Source organism: Panicum hallii, chromosome 4 (assembly GCF_002211085.1).
Source record: "Panicum hallii strain FIL2 chromosome 4, PHallii_v3.1, whole genome shotgun sequence".
NCBI lineage: Eukaryota > Viridiplantae > Streptophyta > Magnoliopsida > Poales > Poaceae > Panicum > Panicum hallii.
The window spans coordinates 28,290,527-28,305,280 of NC_038045.1; the positions used below are offsets into that span (position 1 = coordinate 28,290,527).

Here is a 14,754-nt window from a genome sequence, read left to right on the forward strand (position 1 = left end):
CAGGGCCAGGCCGAGGCGCGGCGCGGCGAGCGTGCGTTGCAAGCGAGCGAGCGTTGGCGTGGCCGTTCATCCGTGTCGGACGGAGCGCCGCCGTCTCCTCTAACAAAACCTGTTTAGATTCTAAATTTTTATAACTTTTGGTACTGTAGCGTTTTCGTTTGGATTTGATAAATTTTATCTAATCATGGACTAACTAGGCTTAAAAGATTCGTCTCGTGATGTATAATTAAACTGTACAATTAGTTATTTTTTATATACATTTACTGTTCCATGCATGTGTCCCAAAATTGATATGATGGAGAGAGAGTATAAAAAATTGAAATTTTGATGGGATCTGAACAAGTGCAAGCTCAACATCTTTGTACCGTCCCCGTGGAGTGATGCAGTGCTGCCGGTAAACAAGAGCGTGGGCTGGGTGATTAGAAAAAAGGGAGCGCCTTTTGCCCATCTCTAAACAGGAGGGAGGGAGGGAGGGGACGGTGAGCTTGCCTGGACTCGGTCTGCGGGCAGCGCGGTCTCCCACCATTATCCCTCGCCTCTCGCCGGTCTCCGCCCTTTCTACCTCGGCTGCCCCGTTGCGTGCGGTGCTGTTCTTGGGCGACGAGGGCGCCATGCCTAGCTGAGTGGGTGTGAGCTGGAGGAGGAAGAGGAGGGGAGAATGCTCCCCGGCCACTACTGCTAGCCTCCGCCGCCGTCAGCTCAGGGGGAGGAGGTCGCCGGAGGGGGAGGGGGAGGGGAAGAATCCCAGTTCCTTCAAGTTCTTGGTTGGATGCAGGTACGTGCTGCTGAGCTGCCCGCCTACCTACTTGCTTATTCAGATGCAATTCGTTGTGATTTCAGTGGGCTAGCAGGTTCTCATGAAATTTAGCTGAGTTTTGGGGGTGTGATTTCCAAACGTAGCAGTTCTTATCGCTGTTTTTTCCGCTTCTACTGTGCTTTCGAGGGAAGGAGGAAGGTGCCGTTGCCGTGTGAGCTTGGTCCGCGAAGTGAGCAGCTCTGTTTGCAATCCAGAAAAATTAGGACGGCCTCGACGGGTTTGGAAGGTGTTGGGGGCAGAAGAACATGTCAAAAATTGCAATCCAAGACTGTATAGAGCTGTTTTTGTCGTCTTCTCCCCCAATCTTTTTGTTTTTGGTGTTCCTTTCGGGACCATGAGAACTCAAAACTCTGGTTTACCTCCCATCTCCCATTCTAGTAGCAGCTATTGTACAAACTGGTCTGCCATAGTTTTTGCAGTGAACACTATTAGGCTGGTTGTTGAAGGCAACCAATCTGTATCAGCTGGGAATTTGGGGGAAGTGGCCAGCCCTGTATTACACTATTCCCCAATTGTTTAGAATCAATCCCTATCATCTTAAGATTGCGGAATTGTACTTTTGTAGCGAACAAAGTTGGTAGGTTTCTTCTTTACGACTTTCTAGTCTAAACTCTGAACTATCCTTTCCCATACCAAAACTAAAGTTAATCTTTGCTTGGATGCGTCTACTCGGGTGACTCACACTTGCTTTCCCCTTGTTCAGCGAAGCGAAGCGCAGGCCAGGAAGGCATCCCTCGCCGAGTCCGTGCTAGCTGCTATCTCCGAGCTCATGTCGTCGGCAGCAGCCATCGATGTCGAGCCGGAGAACTTCATGGATGTCGGCAGCCACCTCCACCATGCGACCCCTGGCACAATGGAGCTGCAGAAAGCACAGAATTCGCCAACCAACACACTGCACGTTATGGAGTATCTAGCTGCTAATGTCGACCTTGCCAAGGACCTCGTCGCTAAGTGCAGCGCCATTGCGCAGAAGCTCATGGATGACGACCTCCTGGGCATAACCGAGGACCTGGACAATGTCATAAAGAATATAAGCAATGAGCTCAACAAGATACCAGTATCAACGTTTGCTAGCAGCAGGTTTGCAGAGCCAGCAGTCAGTGGACACCTTCAGGTTGTCAGGAACCGGCATGATCTGTATGATCAGCATTCCTGTGATGGCTACTCAGAGGGTGATATGTCTATGGTTGTGGCCATTGAGAGGCCTAGGAGAAGAACATTGCACAATAGTGACATGCCGAGGCTGGTGGACTTCTTGCAGGGAATGTACCAGGAGTCGCATGAGTTTGGTGGTCAGTCCTTCAATTCCCTCCCTGAAGTTGCGGAATATGTGGAGCCGTTGTATGATTCTTTCTTCTGTCCGCTGATGAACAAGGTCATGATAGATCCAGTGACAACGGAGAGTGGTGTTACTTATGACAGGAGAGCCATTGAGGATTACTTTGAGAAGTTTACAGACAGCTCTGAACCTGTGATATGTCCTGTTACAAAGATGGCAATGCAGAGCAAAACACTAAGGAACAATATTCCACTGAAGAGCACAATCGCAGAATGGATTACAAGGAATGAAGCGACACGTGTCAGGATTGCACGTACTGCACTTTCTATGGCAACCACAGAGGCAATGGTGCTTGAGGCCATACATGAACTGAAGGTGCTGGCCAGGCTGAGGAGAAAGAACAGGGATCAGATGCACAAGATTGGCATCACCAAGTTTCTAGCACGTCTTCTGGACCACAAGGATGCGCTTATTCGCTGTGACTCCCTGGACCTCCTCTGCCTGTTGGTTGAGGATGATGCAGGAAAGGTATGTCTGATATATTTCAACCTTTGTCATCTTTGATCTTTTACCCAATCCTTGCAGATTGTTGTGCTATCAGTGTACCAAAACTAATGCTGAAGCCAGAAGTTCAGCTTCAACTCCTCATCATCTTGCATTTGACTCAAATTTGTTTTCATGGCATACAGGAAATCATAGCAAAAACCAGAGCCGTTTCAAGGACTATAAAGCTGCTTTCTAGTAGTAGTACTGATGAAAGGCATTCAGCTATCTGTTTCTTAGTAGAGCTATCGAAATCAGAGCTACTGTTGGAGAACATTGGATCAACTGCTGGAAGTATACTGATTCTCACCACAATGAAATTCAACGGCTCCGATGATCCCATTGCTGCCGAGAAGGCTGGAGAGGTCCTAAAGAACCTGGAGAAATGCCCAAAGAATATCAAGTACATGGCTGAAAGTGGCTACTTGGATCCTTTGCAAAGGCACCTAGTTGAAGGTAAGATTTAGCCTGTCTAGAGGAAAATTTAACTTTCTTCTGTGTGTTAAGCCAACATATACTACTAATTCATGAAACGTTGAGTGGAAAATGCCACTTTCAGCCTGTCAAAACCATAAATGAATAGTTCAAAACTTTCAGTGCATAAATTTGTTTTAATTTGTATCATACTTCTGGAAACATACCAGTTGAATAATGTGGGAATTTTCCCTCTGAATGTTTGAAGTTTGAACTGTAGTGACAGCAAAATAGTAGAGATTATTTTGATATGCTGCAAAAATGAAGACATATTTCTTTTGGTGAGTGTTAACCCTTCTGTTTTCCTTCAAATTTTATACATTCAATTCAACCTGTTATGTGATAAAGCGCCCTTGGAACGCGATTATCATAGGAAAATTATGGAAATACTGTCTAATTGAAATCACACCTTGACACTACCATGAGCTGACATGAACGTACTAAACAGGGTCAGAAGATGTGCAGATGGAAATGGTGAGCTACCTCGGGGAGCTAATTCAGAAGCAGGAGATGACTATCAACATTGCTGGGAGCGCGTCAGAGATCCTTATCAAGATGGTGCACAGTGGAAATACCGCGATTCGCAAGGCAGCGCTCGATGTCCTGGTCCAGATCTCCTCCCACCACCCCAATGGCAAGACACTCGTGGATGCTGGTGCTGTCCCGGTCATGGTCGAGCAGCTCTTCATCCGAAAGATTGATGATGAACCCATGGGCTCTAAGACGGAGGCTGCCACCGTGCTAGCCAACATTGTTGAGTCAGGCTTGGATCCTGAGGCCATCGTCGTCAACAAGGAAGGCCACGTCATCACGTCCAAGTACTCGGTGTACAACTTTGCTCACATGCTCAAGTGCTCCATGCCTGACACCCTCAACCTCAGCCTTGTGCGCGTGCTGCTCGCCCTCACCACACTCCCCAAGCCTCTCACCACTGTGGTCTCAGTCATGAAGGAGCAGGACAGCAGCCAGACTGTGATTGAGCTCATGGGCTCGCTCTCGGAGTTGCTTGGCATTGCTGCAACGAGGTTGCTCATTGCATTGTCCCCGCAGATGGGGCATACCATTGCCGAGAAGCTCTGCAAGGCCCCGGGGCAGCCAGGTGAGCTTGTCAAGAGCATCGGCCTTCACGGCAGGATCACCGAGCGGCACGCCATGTCGGCAACGCTCCTGGCAAAGCTACCGTACCAGCACATTGCTCTGAATCTGGCGTTGCTCAACCGTGGCGCCATGACGACCATGCTGGCCAAGATAGACGAGATGCAGCGCGGTGAGACGAGGGCAAGCCGCTACGCGAAGGCGTACATGGAGGGCCTCGTGGGCGTGCTTGTTCGGCTAACAACGACACTGTATGACCCGGACGTGCTCCTGGCGGCCATGGACCACAATCTCACGTCGGTGCTCACTGACCTCCTTGTGCGGTCGGCGGGCAGCGACGAGGTGCAGCGGCTTGCCGCGGTCGGCCTCGAGAACCTCAGCAGCCAGTCACCTAACCTCTCTCAGCCCCCGACTGAGGAGCGACGCCCGAAGAAGAAGAACATCTTGCGGCGCCTGCGCGAGGCTCACGCCGGGCGGGTGCACGACAACCGGAGGCCGCCGGCACACAGCCGGGTCTGCCCGGTGCACCGCGGCGTGTGCTCCCCGTCCACCACTTTCTGCCTGGTGGAAGCAGGTGCGGTGGAGGGCCTCCTGTGCGTCCTGGAGAGCAACGAGAACGGGCGCGTGGTGGAGGCCACCCTCGGCGCGCTCTGCACGCTCATGGACGACGCGGTGGACGTGACGAGCGGCGTGGCCGTGCTCGCGGAGCACGACGCGGCGCGGCACTTGCTGCGGGCGCTGCGGCAGCACCGCGAGGATGGGTGGGGTGGGAGCGACGGCGGGGGCGGGACGGTGGCGCGGAGGTGCTTCTGGGCGGTGGAGAGGTTCCTGGCGCACGGCGGCGAGCGGTGCGTGAGGGAGGTGACCAGCGACCGGGCGCTGCCGAGCCTGCTGGTGAGCGCCTTCCACAAGGGCGATGCCGCCACCAAGCAGGTGGCCGAGGGCGTGCTCCGGTGCCTCCACCGCATGCCGGACTACTCCGCCACCTACGAATCCGTCGAACTGTAAACCAACACTTTGATGCGCGCACTTGTGCATCTCTTCTTCTAGCCTCCTTTTCTTCGAGCTTTACTTCTTGCCTTTTTTTTCTTGGCTTGTGTGTAACATGGGTTGATGCATTGTTTGGTGTAGCTAAAGGAAAATAGAAAAAGGTAAAAAACTGGAGATGCGATGTTAATGTAATGTAAGTATAACTACAGGTTATAGCAGGGAAAGATAGTCTCTTGGTTATTGTCTGTATGCTTATCACCAGAGGAAGTGTGTTCAGTAGATTTGGGTCAATGGTGTTATAATTTACAAGCCTCTCTGGCTAATTGGTGTTCTGATGCTGCTAATTGGAGCTTTTGCTTCCAAAAGAGTGGAATCCTGCTCTTATGTTGCATGTACTGTAGATTGAGAGACGAGAAGCCATTATGCTGGCACTTTTGTTTGGGCCTTGATAGTGGTCGGGGCCCAAAACAAATGGCTCCAAAATGAGCATAGTTCCCATGGTAGCGATTTTCTTCTTTTCTTTTGTTAGACAACAGGAGAAAATAGCAAGAGAATGAAATTTGATAACTTCTCCATCTAGCTAAGGAGGAAGGTGATGTTTGGTTGAGATCTAACCCAACTTTTTAGTTTATACTCTTAAAAATCATATATTTAGAAATAGAGGTAGTATATTCTATCATTGATTCGTTTAATAAAGAAATGTAAAGACTAAACAAATTTCAACTAAGCTGCGAGCCTCAAATTAGGTGCTTCTCTGTTGCAAAGATCATGAGAGGATTACCCTTCCATTTTCAGAAATCCTGGCGGCATGAACGACCGTAAACACCTGGATGTTTAGCAGCGCGGCGCGCGGGAGCAGAGGACCGAAGCTCTGGACGGCAAGCAACCGGCAGGAGTAGGATGATGCAGAGGAGGAAAGAGGACACGAGAGCGACGGCGGAGCCCCCCGCGAGGCCGACACCTGAAAGCTGGGCGCAGGCGACGACGTCACGCGGCGAATGCCCCAGGTCCAATCACGGCGACACGCCGGAATAATTGAGCCGAGCCAGCGACGCCCGCGCGCACTACCACCGCCGCGACCGAAGGCCCGCCCCTGCGCGGCCTCCTTTTTCGCTCGTGCGAGACGGACGATTCGCTCCCGCCGCCGCTCCGGGCCCCAAGACGACGCGACGTGGTACGGCGATTCATCAGGCAGGGGGTTGCGACAGCGACGGCGAGGAGACGGGGCGTGGCGTGACGGTCGACCACTAACCTCCTCGTCGTTCTTAGCTAGCTTTGGGGCCTTTCGCCATCACCAGGAGATGAGCGAGGGAGCGCGTCGCCACTAGGCACTAGCTCTGCTGATGATGATGGTGTTTCTGGTCTTCTTCTTCGAGAAAAAAAAAGAAGATGATGTTTGTTGTTGTTTTTTGTTTTGTGTTGTTTATAAACGTGAGACACAAAAACGAGAGGATCTTTGTTACCAAAGGCAGCGTTGGTTGTGCTGGGTACGTAAGACTAAAATAGTTGGGAATCGCCGTGCCACGGGAACGGACAAAAGAAAATGCAACGGGCTGAGAATAAAAAGAAAAAAGGAATTTGGACAAAAAAAAGGCGAAAGCCCTCGAATAGAAAAAAAAGAAAAAAGGAAATTGGACAAAAAAAGGCGAAAGCCCTCGAATATTTATATCAGAGCCAGGTTTCAATCCTGGGACCTGTGGGTTATGGACCCACCACGCTTCCGCTGCGCCACTCTGATGGTTGTGACAAGTTTAGAATTCTTCGTATTTAAACTTGTATCACGGATCCGTCTGCCCACAAAGTATTCTGAAGAGGACCTGACGATCGGAGGCGTTCGATTTTGTCAGCTTCTGACGACAAGCAGATCGATATCTGGACGTGCTCATGGTGCCGGGCCGTGTCCGGGGCGCGATTAGACGCGGTGAAGAGATCACTGGCCACTACGCTGTCTGCCATCATTGCGACGAGGGTCTTCCCAAGCTGCATTATTTTGTTGAGGTTTGTGGTAATGACCAGCTAGCACGAGTGAAATTCGCAACGATCGAGTGTGCAAACTAAACTAAATAACCACTCGAAGCCTGAAACAAACAGATATTCCCTTAATCCAAACAATTACGTACTCCATCAGACCCATCAGCGATACATATGCATGTGCCCAGCGCTCCTAAAAATGAGCTTTCGTCCATTCGGTTAATACGGATTAAGTTTTAGTCTGCTCCGGAGTTATTTTTAGTACCGGATCCAAATTTAAAAGCCCATGGAGGTATTTTTTACCAGATCAAGACACTGGCCGGTACTAAATGTCGTATTTTAGCACTGGCTGGTGTTTTGGCCCGGTACTAAAATGGCCGCGCTATTTTATTACCGGTCAATGACATCATCCGGTAATAAAATGCGACATTTAATACCGATTGGTGTCTTAGATCCGGTACTAAATAATCCTCTACGGGTTACTTCAAAAGGAATGCATCTGCCACTTTGTAATGCATAGATGGGATGGTAAGAAAGCTACACGCGAGACTGGAGATCGTGGGTTCGAATTCTTACGACCGCGCACGCACATTTACGTGTGAAAACTTTATTATTTTATTTTTTGAATATTCAGTAGTGGTTGGTAACGCGCTATTTAGTACCGACCAGCCGTACCAAGCGGGAAACGGGTACTAACTAGAGATGTTCCCGCCGGATACTTCCCCGTGCTCGCCCAATACTTCCCCGTAATAATCGAAGGTTCCCGCCCAGCACCAGTGTTAGGATTTCTAGTAGTGTAGCCTGCTCACATCACCAGACGCGCGGTTGTGGATGAGGAACACGGTTCCCATCTGCAGAGGTGCATATTCTCCTTATCCAAAGGGGAAATAAAAAAGAAAAGAAAGGAAAAACAATCGAGAGCTCGTGGCCGTGAACCACCAACTGGCTTTTCACCTGCACCTTTTCGCAAATTAAAGATGCCCCCGTTGCGTGAGCTCACCGGGAAAGCGAGGGCGTCAAGATCGATCATTCAGACCGAGACCGGGGAACGGAACGGAATGCCATTCGGAGCGGAGCACCTCCGTCCTCGACCGACGTAGCCTAACCTACCTGCCTGCCTAGGAGCTAGCTAGCTAGTGGTCCATCTCGCCGAACGGCGGCGTCGTCGTCTGTATCCGCTACTGGCTTGCTCGTCCCCCTCCTCAATTATGTGCCCTCCGATCCCCTACAAGTAGAAATACAACGTTAACGCAAGGCATCGATCGTTGATCTGCACACAGAAACGACTGCCCAGTCGTCGAGGCCGTACACCGTAGCCTCGCCGCCGCCGGCCGCCGGTGGGCAGCAACCACCTCCCGTCTGAATGGCCAGAGCACCAACTCCGGCCGGCCGGCCAGCTTGCTGATATTACTTGGAGGATGGCCTGCTCGATTGCGCCAGGAGGGCGATGCGAGACGCGGAGGAGCCGACACGATAACCAGGACGCGACGTGGCGATAAGCATCCATCAACCAGTGGCGCGTGTGTGGAGCATGGACAGGTCCGTCTGCTGCTGAGAGCATCTCCAACAGCCTCCGTAAAAGAAGTTGGATGGATAAAAATAGCTAAATTGAGGTAAAAAAATCCTCGCTATCCATCCGCGGCGCCCCACTACCAATCTTTGCCGAGCCCGTCGCCTCGCTCCCACGCCCTCCCCCTCCTTTCCCGCGCACCGAGATCCACTGGCAGCCATGGCATGCCCTCTCCTTTCCCTCACAGGCGGCAGAGTAGCAGCCTCCCTGTCTCTTCCCTTTCTTCCCCACCGAGCAGCCCCAGGGAGCCTCCTCTCTCTCCCATGGAGCACCTCCACCAGCAACAGCTCTCCCCTCCATCCCCTCCTCGTGCTGCGTCCACGGCCATCCGCGGGCGTGGCCAGCGGCCGGGCTGGCGCTAGGGCAGCCAGGTCTGGGGTGGTGACACGCAGCCAGCCGTGACCAGGCAGCCAGCGCGGCGCGGCACGGTCCAGCCCAGCGACCCGCTTGTGGCAAATCTAGGCAGATCCCGCGCGGGGGCGGACGGCGGCGGTGCGCCTCGCCATATGAGCCACCAGCCGTGGGGCCAGCCGGGCGTGGCCAGCCACCGGCGACCCAGCCACCCTGACGCGGCCCTTGCTGGCAAGGGGAGTAGAGAGGGGGAGGGGTGCGGGCTGGTGGTGGTGGAGGAGGCAGAGGAGAGGGGCACCAGCTATGGAAGGGGAGGTAGAAGATGAGCTGCTGCTCCTGCCGTGCATGGAGAGGGAGCTTGTGTGGATGAAAAGTAAGATTTGACTAGTCTGTTGGAGTGTACCTAAATTAGAGAGGGAACCTTTGCTAAATGGATAGCTAATTGGAAATACGAAGAGTGAGATTTGGCTAGACTTTTAGAGTTGATCTTAGGCCGGACATTCGGTGATTTGGGAAAATTGGATAAGGTCATTTGGGTAATTAAAAATTCAGGGAACGAGAACCTCTACCTAAAATCCATGAATACTTGAAAATTCGGGATCAAATTACGCTGTTTACCTGATGTATGATTGCAATCTTCGTAGAGCACCGGTGACCTGATGTTCACCGTACACCGATGCCCTCTAGGCGTAGGCTAGTGACGGCTAGGGGTGGAGCCTAGTGTAGGCCATCCTGGGCTCCGGTCCCCTCCTAATCTGAAGAGTTTTTCAATCAGCTTGGTAGCCTGTGAGTAAAAGCTTGCTTGAGGAAGTCGAAGTAGAGATAAAACAGTAATTGAAGATTATTCCTCCCTAGCTAGTTTTAGCACACGCTCCGCCACTTGTGGCGGCTGTGGTTCTAGGCTTGGCAGGGAACGGCTAAGAGCACAAGCCGAGGAGCGTGGGGCGCCGTGGGCTGCCAGCTGCTGCGAACAATGCCCCGCGCCGGTGAAGGGCAAGGCCGCGAAGGGCATTGCCGGCATGCTGTGTGGTCGGTAGGGTGAGGATGATGAGGGGTGAGGGGCGTTGCGTGGCGCCCTACTGTGGATGGCGGTGCATTGGCATTTGCGTGCTTTAGCTTGGCAAACAAACGAGTGTGTAGACAGGATGGGGAGGAATCTAGGTGGGTGGGGTTGGCAGGGGAGGAATCTTGGTGGGTGCGGTTGGCCGCTAGAGTAGGGGTGGCTGCTGTTTGTGTGGGTTTTAGGATTTTCAAATTATAACTAGGAAGAATAGGATGGACTTGGACCTTGATTAATACTTTAAAATTATTAGGTGTTTTGATATTTTCGGGAATCGAAGTGTATATATGAATTTCCCGAGCTAATTTCGGATTTCTCAAGCGATCGGTATATCAAAAGCAGGTTTAGATATATCTGAGTATTTTAGGAGCGGGGTTTGGGTATTTTAAGTTCGGGTTGAGGGTTGGGAAATTCTGCCCACGCCTACTTGCTGTTGGCTGTTGCTGTCGGCCGTCGCGCAAAGCCGATCGCCTGATCGATCGTATGCCTTCAGGTTGGGATTGCATGCGCCTGTGCGCTAGGAGACTGTACGGCCCCGGCTATGCTTTTCGGGCTATAAATCCACCTCGTTGCTCCCTTGCTTCTGTTCAGAAACGTCTCTCTCTCTCTCTCTCTCTCTCTCTCTCTCTCTCTCTCTCTCTCTCTCTCTCTCTCTCTCTCTCTCTCTCTCTCTCTCTCTGAGATCGGACAGCACAGCATGTACCCTGGTGAGGTTGCAAGCGTTGTCCTCCCGTACCTGCCAACTGCAGCCGCCGCGGCTTTCGGCTTCGGGCCCCATTACCACCCGCCTGCAGGCGACCACTTCCTGTTCCCGGGCATCAGCACCGACCTGCTCACGCTGCCGTACGCTGCCACCGCCGCGCACTGCCAGCAGCACCCCGCCGGCCACCAGCCATTCCTCGACCACGCGCCGGGCCCCCATGACGAGGCTGCCGGCGGCGTCGAGCGGCGGCGGCAGCTCGCGGAGGAGAGGCGGCGGCGGCGGACGGCGTCCAACCGGGAGTCGGCGCGGCGGTCGCGCGTGCGCAAGCAGAGGCAACTCAGCCAGCTCTGGGCGCAGGCCGCCCACCTCCGCGGCGACAACCGCGACTTGCTCGACCGCCTCAACCGCGCCATCAGGGATTGCGACCGCGTGCGGCGCGACAACGCGAGGCTGGGCCGCGAGCGGGCAGGCCTGCAGAGGAGGCTCCACGAGCTCGCCGCCGGCGGCGACGACGACGGCAGCTCCAGGATAGCTGCAACAGCCACCTAGATGAAAGAGAGCAAAAATGAACGATGCCAACTCCAAGTTGTTTGTTCGTCAAATGAAAATCTTCTAGTGGTATGCTTATAAGTGGACAGATCATATGCACACAAAAGTTAATGTTTGATCTAGCATTCTATAGCTGATATTGAAAAAGGTACTAGTGACATATTAAGGGTTAATTAGAGATAAATCTGTCAAAGTGTTCTGTGAAAATAATGAGCTGGTGACGACATTATTACTCTTGACAGTCTGCACTCTGCAATACTCCCTCTGTACCCCCCCCAAAAAAATACATTATAGGAAGTTTATGACAATTAACAGGAAGATAAAATAACCTTGGTTGCCCCAATTTATTAGCCATATTTGATACTAATTGATTGTTGTATGCACATGCATTCATCAAATGGGGCAAAATGATTTAATTTTTGATAAATTTTGAATTATAGAATGACTTATTTTTCAGGATGGAGAGAGTATATTGCGCGCTGGGTAAAGATTGGTACGCTCTGTTTAATATGTAAGGGAACTTCGTACTCAACTTGCAACTAGTTGTAGTGGTAGTGGATAACAACCCCCACGGTAGAAACAAGATAGCAACGATTAGCGGCTTAGCGCCATGAAATTGAAAATCGCGGTAATTTGCAGTGATTATTTGGTTACCAAAAAAAAATCTCACTACCTAAACCAACATAGCCATACATACCCAAACCTACCTAAATATATGGTTTGGCAAAGTGTACCTATGAATCAACTACCAAACATCCACTATGCTCACTGTGTAATATCTTTGCAAAGTATCTCAAACATCATGGACTATTGGACTGCACAAATTGAAGGTCCAGCTGAACTAACGAATTTCTCGGAGAATTACAAAAGGAAAAGTTGCAAAAAAAACAAGGGAACAATTTTAAGCACCATATCCAGTCGCGAGTTCAATTTATGAGTAAGAATAAATATACTTATTCCTTTCACATTCAAAGTACGTGCCTAAATGCCAATATTTGGAGGCCTCAGTATGAGAGAAGACAAAAAGGAAAAACGATGAAAGTATTGCTAAATTTATCGTATTGACTATTCGACAAAATTGCATGGACGATTACTAGTGAAAACAAAATAAGATGAGGGAAATAACACTCAATTTATCTGGTTGAGAATTTGACAATACTTGCAAACGTCGGTGTGAAAGAAAATAAAAGGGACAGGAGTCGAAAATAATGCACAATTTGTTTGGTTATTTTTAGACCAAACAACCACTTGACCCTGCTTTATTATAAAGCATAGCAGAGATGTTTTGCTGGGATTACCAGCTTTTACATGCCACGAGTTTCAAAGGAAAAGTCGAGTATCTAGATTTGTTCTACCGAAACAAAGACTAGTCAAAAGAGCACTCTAAAACTCCCTCTAAAAGAAGATAACTAGGACTTAAAAACGAAATTTTTGTCACCCCTCTTGCTCCAATTGCTGCTCGTAGCAATGCAAGTTGGTGTCAATTGCTGCACCGCCGCATCCACCTGCAACCCAAATCTTCTTCCTTGCACAAAATCCCTCCCCCGCCCCCACCCCCTACCCCCGCGGCGCGTAAAAGAAACCAAACGATACATACCAACCTGAGGTGAAGGGACGAAGGAAGAACAGTATATTGAAAACAAAGTCATTCCTAATGAGCCAAATGATACACAATTTGTTTAGCTATTATTCTTAGCATCACACCATATCCGCAAAAGAAACAAACAACTATATATTGCAGTACACCTTGAAAGTGCATTTGGTCCTCTAAGTGAATTTTATTGTTTATGACATGCATAATTAGAGAGAAAATATGATTATCAAGTGTTGAACAGGTTAAAATTTAATGAAATAAAATATATGAGTGAAAAGACGCCAATTTACCTGATGGACGGTGATGGAGCTCAAAAGAAAATCTTTATTTATTTTATATTTTGAATTTGAGTATAAGAAAGACCGTACTATTAAGAGGGATGCGAAGAGATAACTTGAAGATGTCAAAGTGCTTAATTGAGATGCTAACCTCCTATGAGAGACACAAATCACACACTTGCACATTTATGTTCCTGCAGTTTCTACAGTTGTTGGAGGTTCCGATAGGGTGTCGGAAGTTTCGACACCTGTCGGAAGTAACTAGGTTCTTTCGATAGGGGGTCCTCAGCTAGGATGATTTAATTGTGTCTCAAGTTCCGACCTTGTGTCGGAAGTTTCGACAATCACTTAACCATTACACTAACAGCTTGTTTTTAGGGCTCGGATATTTATACCCTCTCAGCCCCTCTGCCATCTGGTGCTGACTCTTCACGAAAACAACACCTCCACAAGCTTGAAATCCTTCTCCTAACTCCCTTCAAGAGCTAATCCTTAAGATGATTCTAGTTAGGGCTTGGGTGAGAGCAAGATTGAGGTGTGAGGCTTAAGCACTTGAGTGAGAAGGCAGCCACATTCATCTCAAGAGCACTTGAAGCATCTCCATCCATCGATTCGCATTTATTACTCTTGAAGCTTGCTTCTAGATGGTTAAACATTGCCTGGTTGAGCATCCTCTCGTGTGTGTGCGCTCCGGAAAGTTTGTATTACCCATCCTTTGTGGATTTCACAGTAAGTGACTCAATCCTCCTTTGTGGTTGATTGAGTGAGGTAAAGGGTTAGTGGAAGACCTCGCTCTTTGTGAGCTCCTCAATGGAGACGTAGCTTTCTTAGTGGGAGTGAACTTCGGAAACAAATCTCTCATGTCTTGCGCCTATTACATTTATTTAGTTCTTGTTGACCTAGAATTTATTTTGTGCCGATCTACGTCTCAAGTTATTGTGCTTGCAAAGATCACTTGCAAAAGTCTCCTAGTATCATTGCTCAATTTTTGATTCAACCAGGTTCTACAGTTTCAAGTTTAATTTTGAATTTCGTATAAGAACTTTGCTTTTATCGGAAGCTCCAGTCCATTGTTGGATGTTCCGACCCATCGGAACTTCCTACAGGTTTAACCGCTACGAAGATTTTTGAGGAATTTTCAGATACCCCTATTCACCCCCTCTAGGCATCACCAAGATCCTTTCAATTAGTTTAAGAGCCTAATATCTTGATTAAGGCTTAACCGCTAAGGGATAACAAGATATCTCAAGTTGGGGATAGCACCGCCGACGTAATCGAAGCTGCTGCCGCTCAAGCCACGGCCGGTCTAGGCCTTGGGGGAAGCACTGTGAACCCCTTTAGGCAAACAAGTCGTCCACCCTCCATCTATGGATCAATATCAAGTGAAGATTCAAATTCAAGTGATGAAAGTGAGAGTGAAGATTTGGAAGCAAGAAAAAGGAGAAAAGAGAAGATGAAGACCGAGAATTAGAAGAAGACC

At 49.7% G+C, this 14,754-nt stretch overlaps 2 protein-coding genes and 1 non-coding gene across 4 annotated transcripts; 2 read left to right on the forward strand and 1 right to left on the reverse strand.

The window, feature by feature from the left end:
• The first annotated feature begins 399 nt into the window (after nucleotides 1–399).
• LOC112889186 (putative U-box domain-containing protein 42) lies at nucleotides 400–5,563 on the forward strand. Of its 2 annotated transcripts, none has more exons than XM_025955688.1 (4): nucleotides 400–775; nucleotides 1,521–2,624; nucleotides 2,786–3,095; nucleotides 3,562–5,563. In XM_025955688.1, exons 1-4 carry the CDS (start codon nucleotides 770–772, stop codon nucleotides 5,214–5,216), a joined length of 3,075 nt encoding a protein of 1,024 aa, XP_025811473.1. In that variant the 5' UTR covers nucleotides 400–769; the 3' UTR covers nucleotides 5,217–5,563. The 2 variants fall into 2 exon arrangements, with proteins under 2 accessions (XP_025811473.1, XP_025811474.1); XM_025955689.1 differs by lacking the exon at nucleotides 400–775 and adding an exon at nucleotides 1,124–1,394 and having other exon boundaries at nucleotides 3,562–5,216.
• A 1,301-nt stretch (nucleotides 5,564–6,864) lies between these two features.
• On the reverse strand, nucleotides 6,865–6,936 carry TRNAM-CAU. The gene has a single exon. It is a non-coding gene; the product is annotated as a tRNA-Met (tRNA).
• Nucleotides 6,937–10,812: 3,876 nt separating this feature from the next.
• Nucleotides 10,813–11,674, forward strand: LOC112890821 (basic leucine zipper 8-like). The gene has a single exon (XM_025957683.1). It carries the CDS (start codon nucleotides 10,848–10,850, stop codon nucleotides 11,400–11,402), a length of 555 nt encoding a protein of 184 aa, XP_025813468.1. The 5' UTR covers nucleotides 10,813–10,847; the 3' UTR covers nucleotides 11,403–11,674.
• The last annotated feature ends 3,080 nt before the right edge of the window (nucleotides 11,675–14,754 follow it).

Excerpts from the sequence above, each read along its gene's own strand:
- LOC112889186 (XM_025955688.1), top strand. Across the intron at positions 2,625-2,785 it reads TTGAGGATGATGCAGGAAAG|GAAATCATAGCAAAAACCAG; the intron begins GTATGTCTGATA and ends CATGGCATACAG. Across the intron at positions 3,096-3,561 it reads GCAAAGGCACCTAGTTGAAG|GGTCAGAAGATGTGCAGATG; the intron begins GTAAGATTTAGC and ends CGTACTAAACAG.
- LOC112890821 (XM_025957683.1), top strand. The coding sequence starts at position 10,848 with ATGTACCCTGGTGAGGTTGCAAGCGTTGTCCTCCCGTACCTGCCAACT.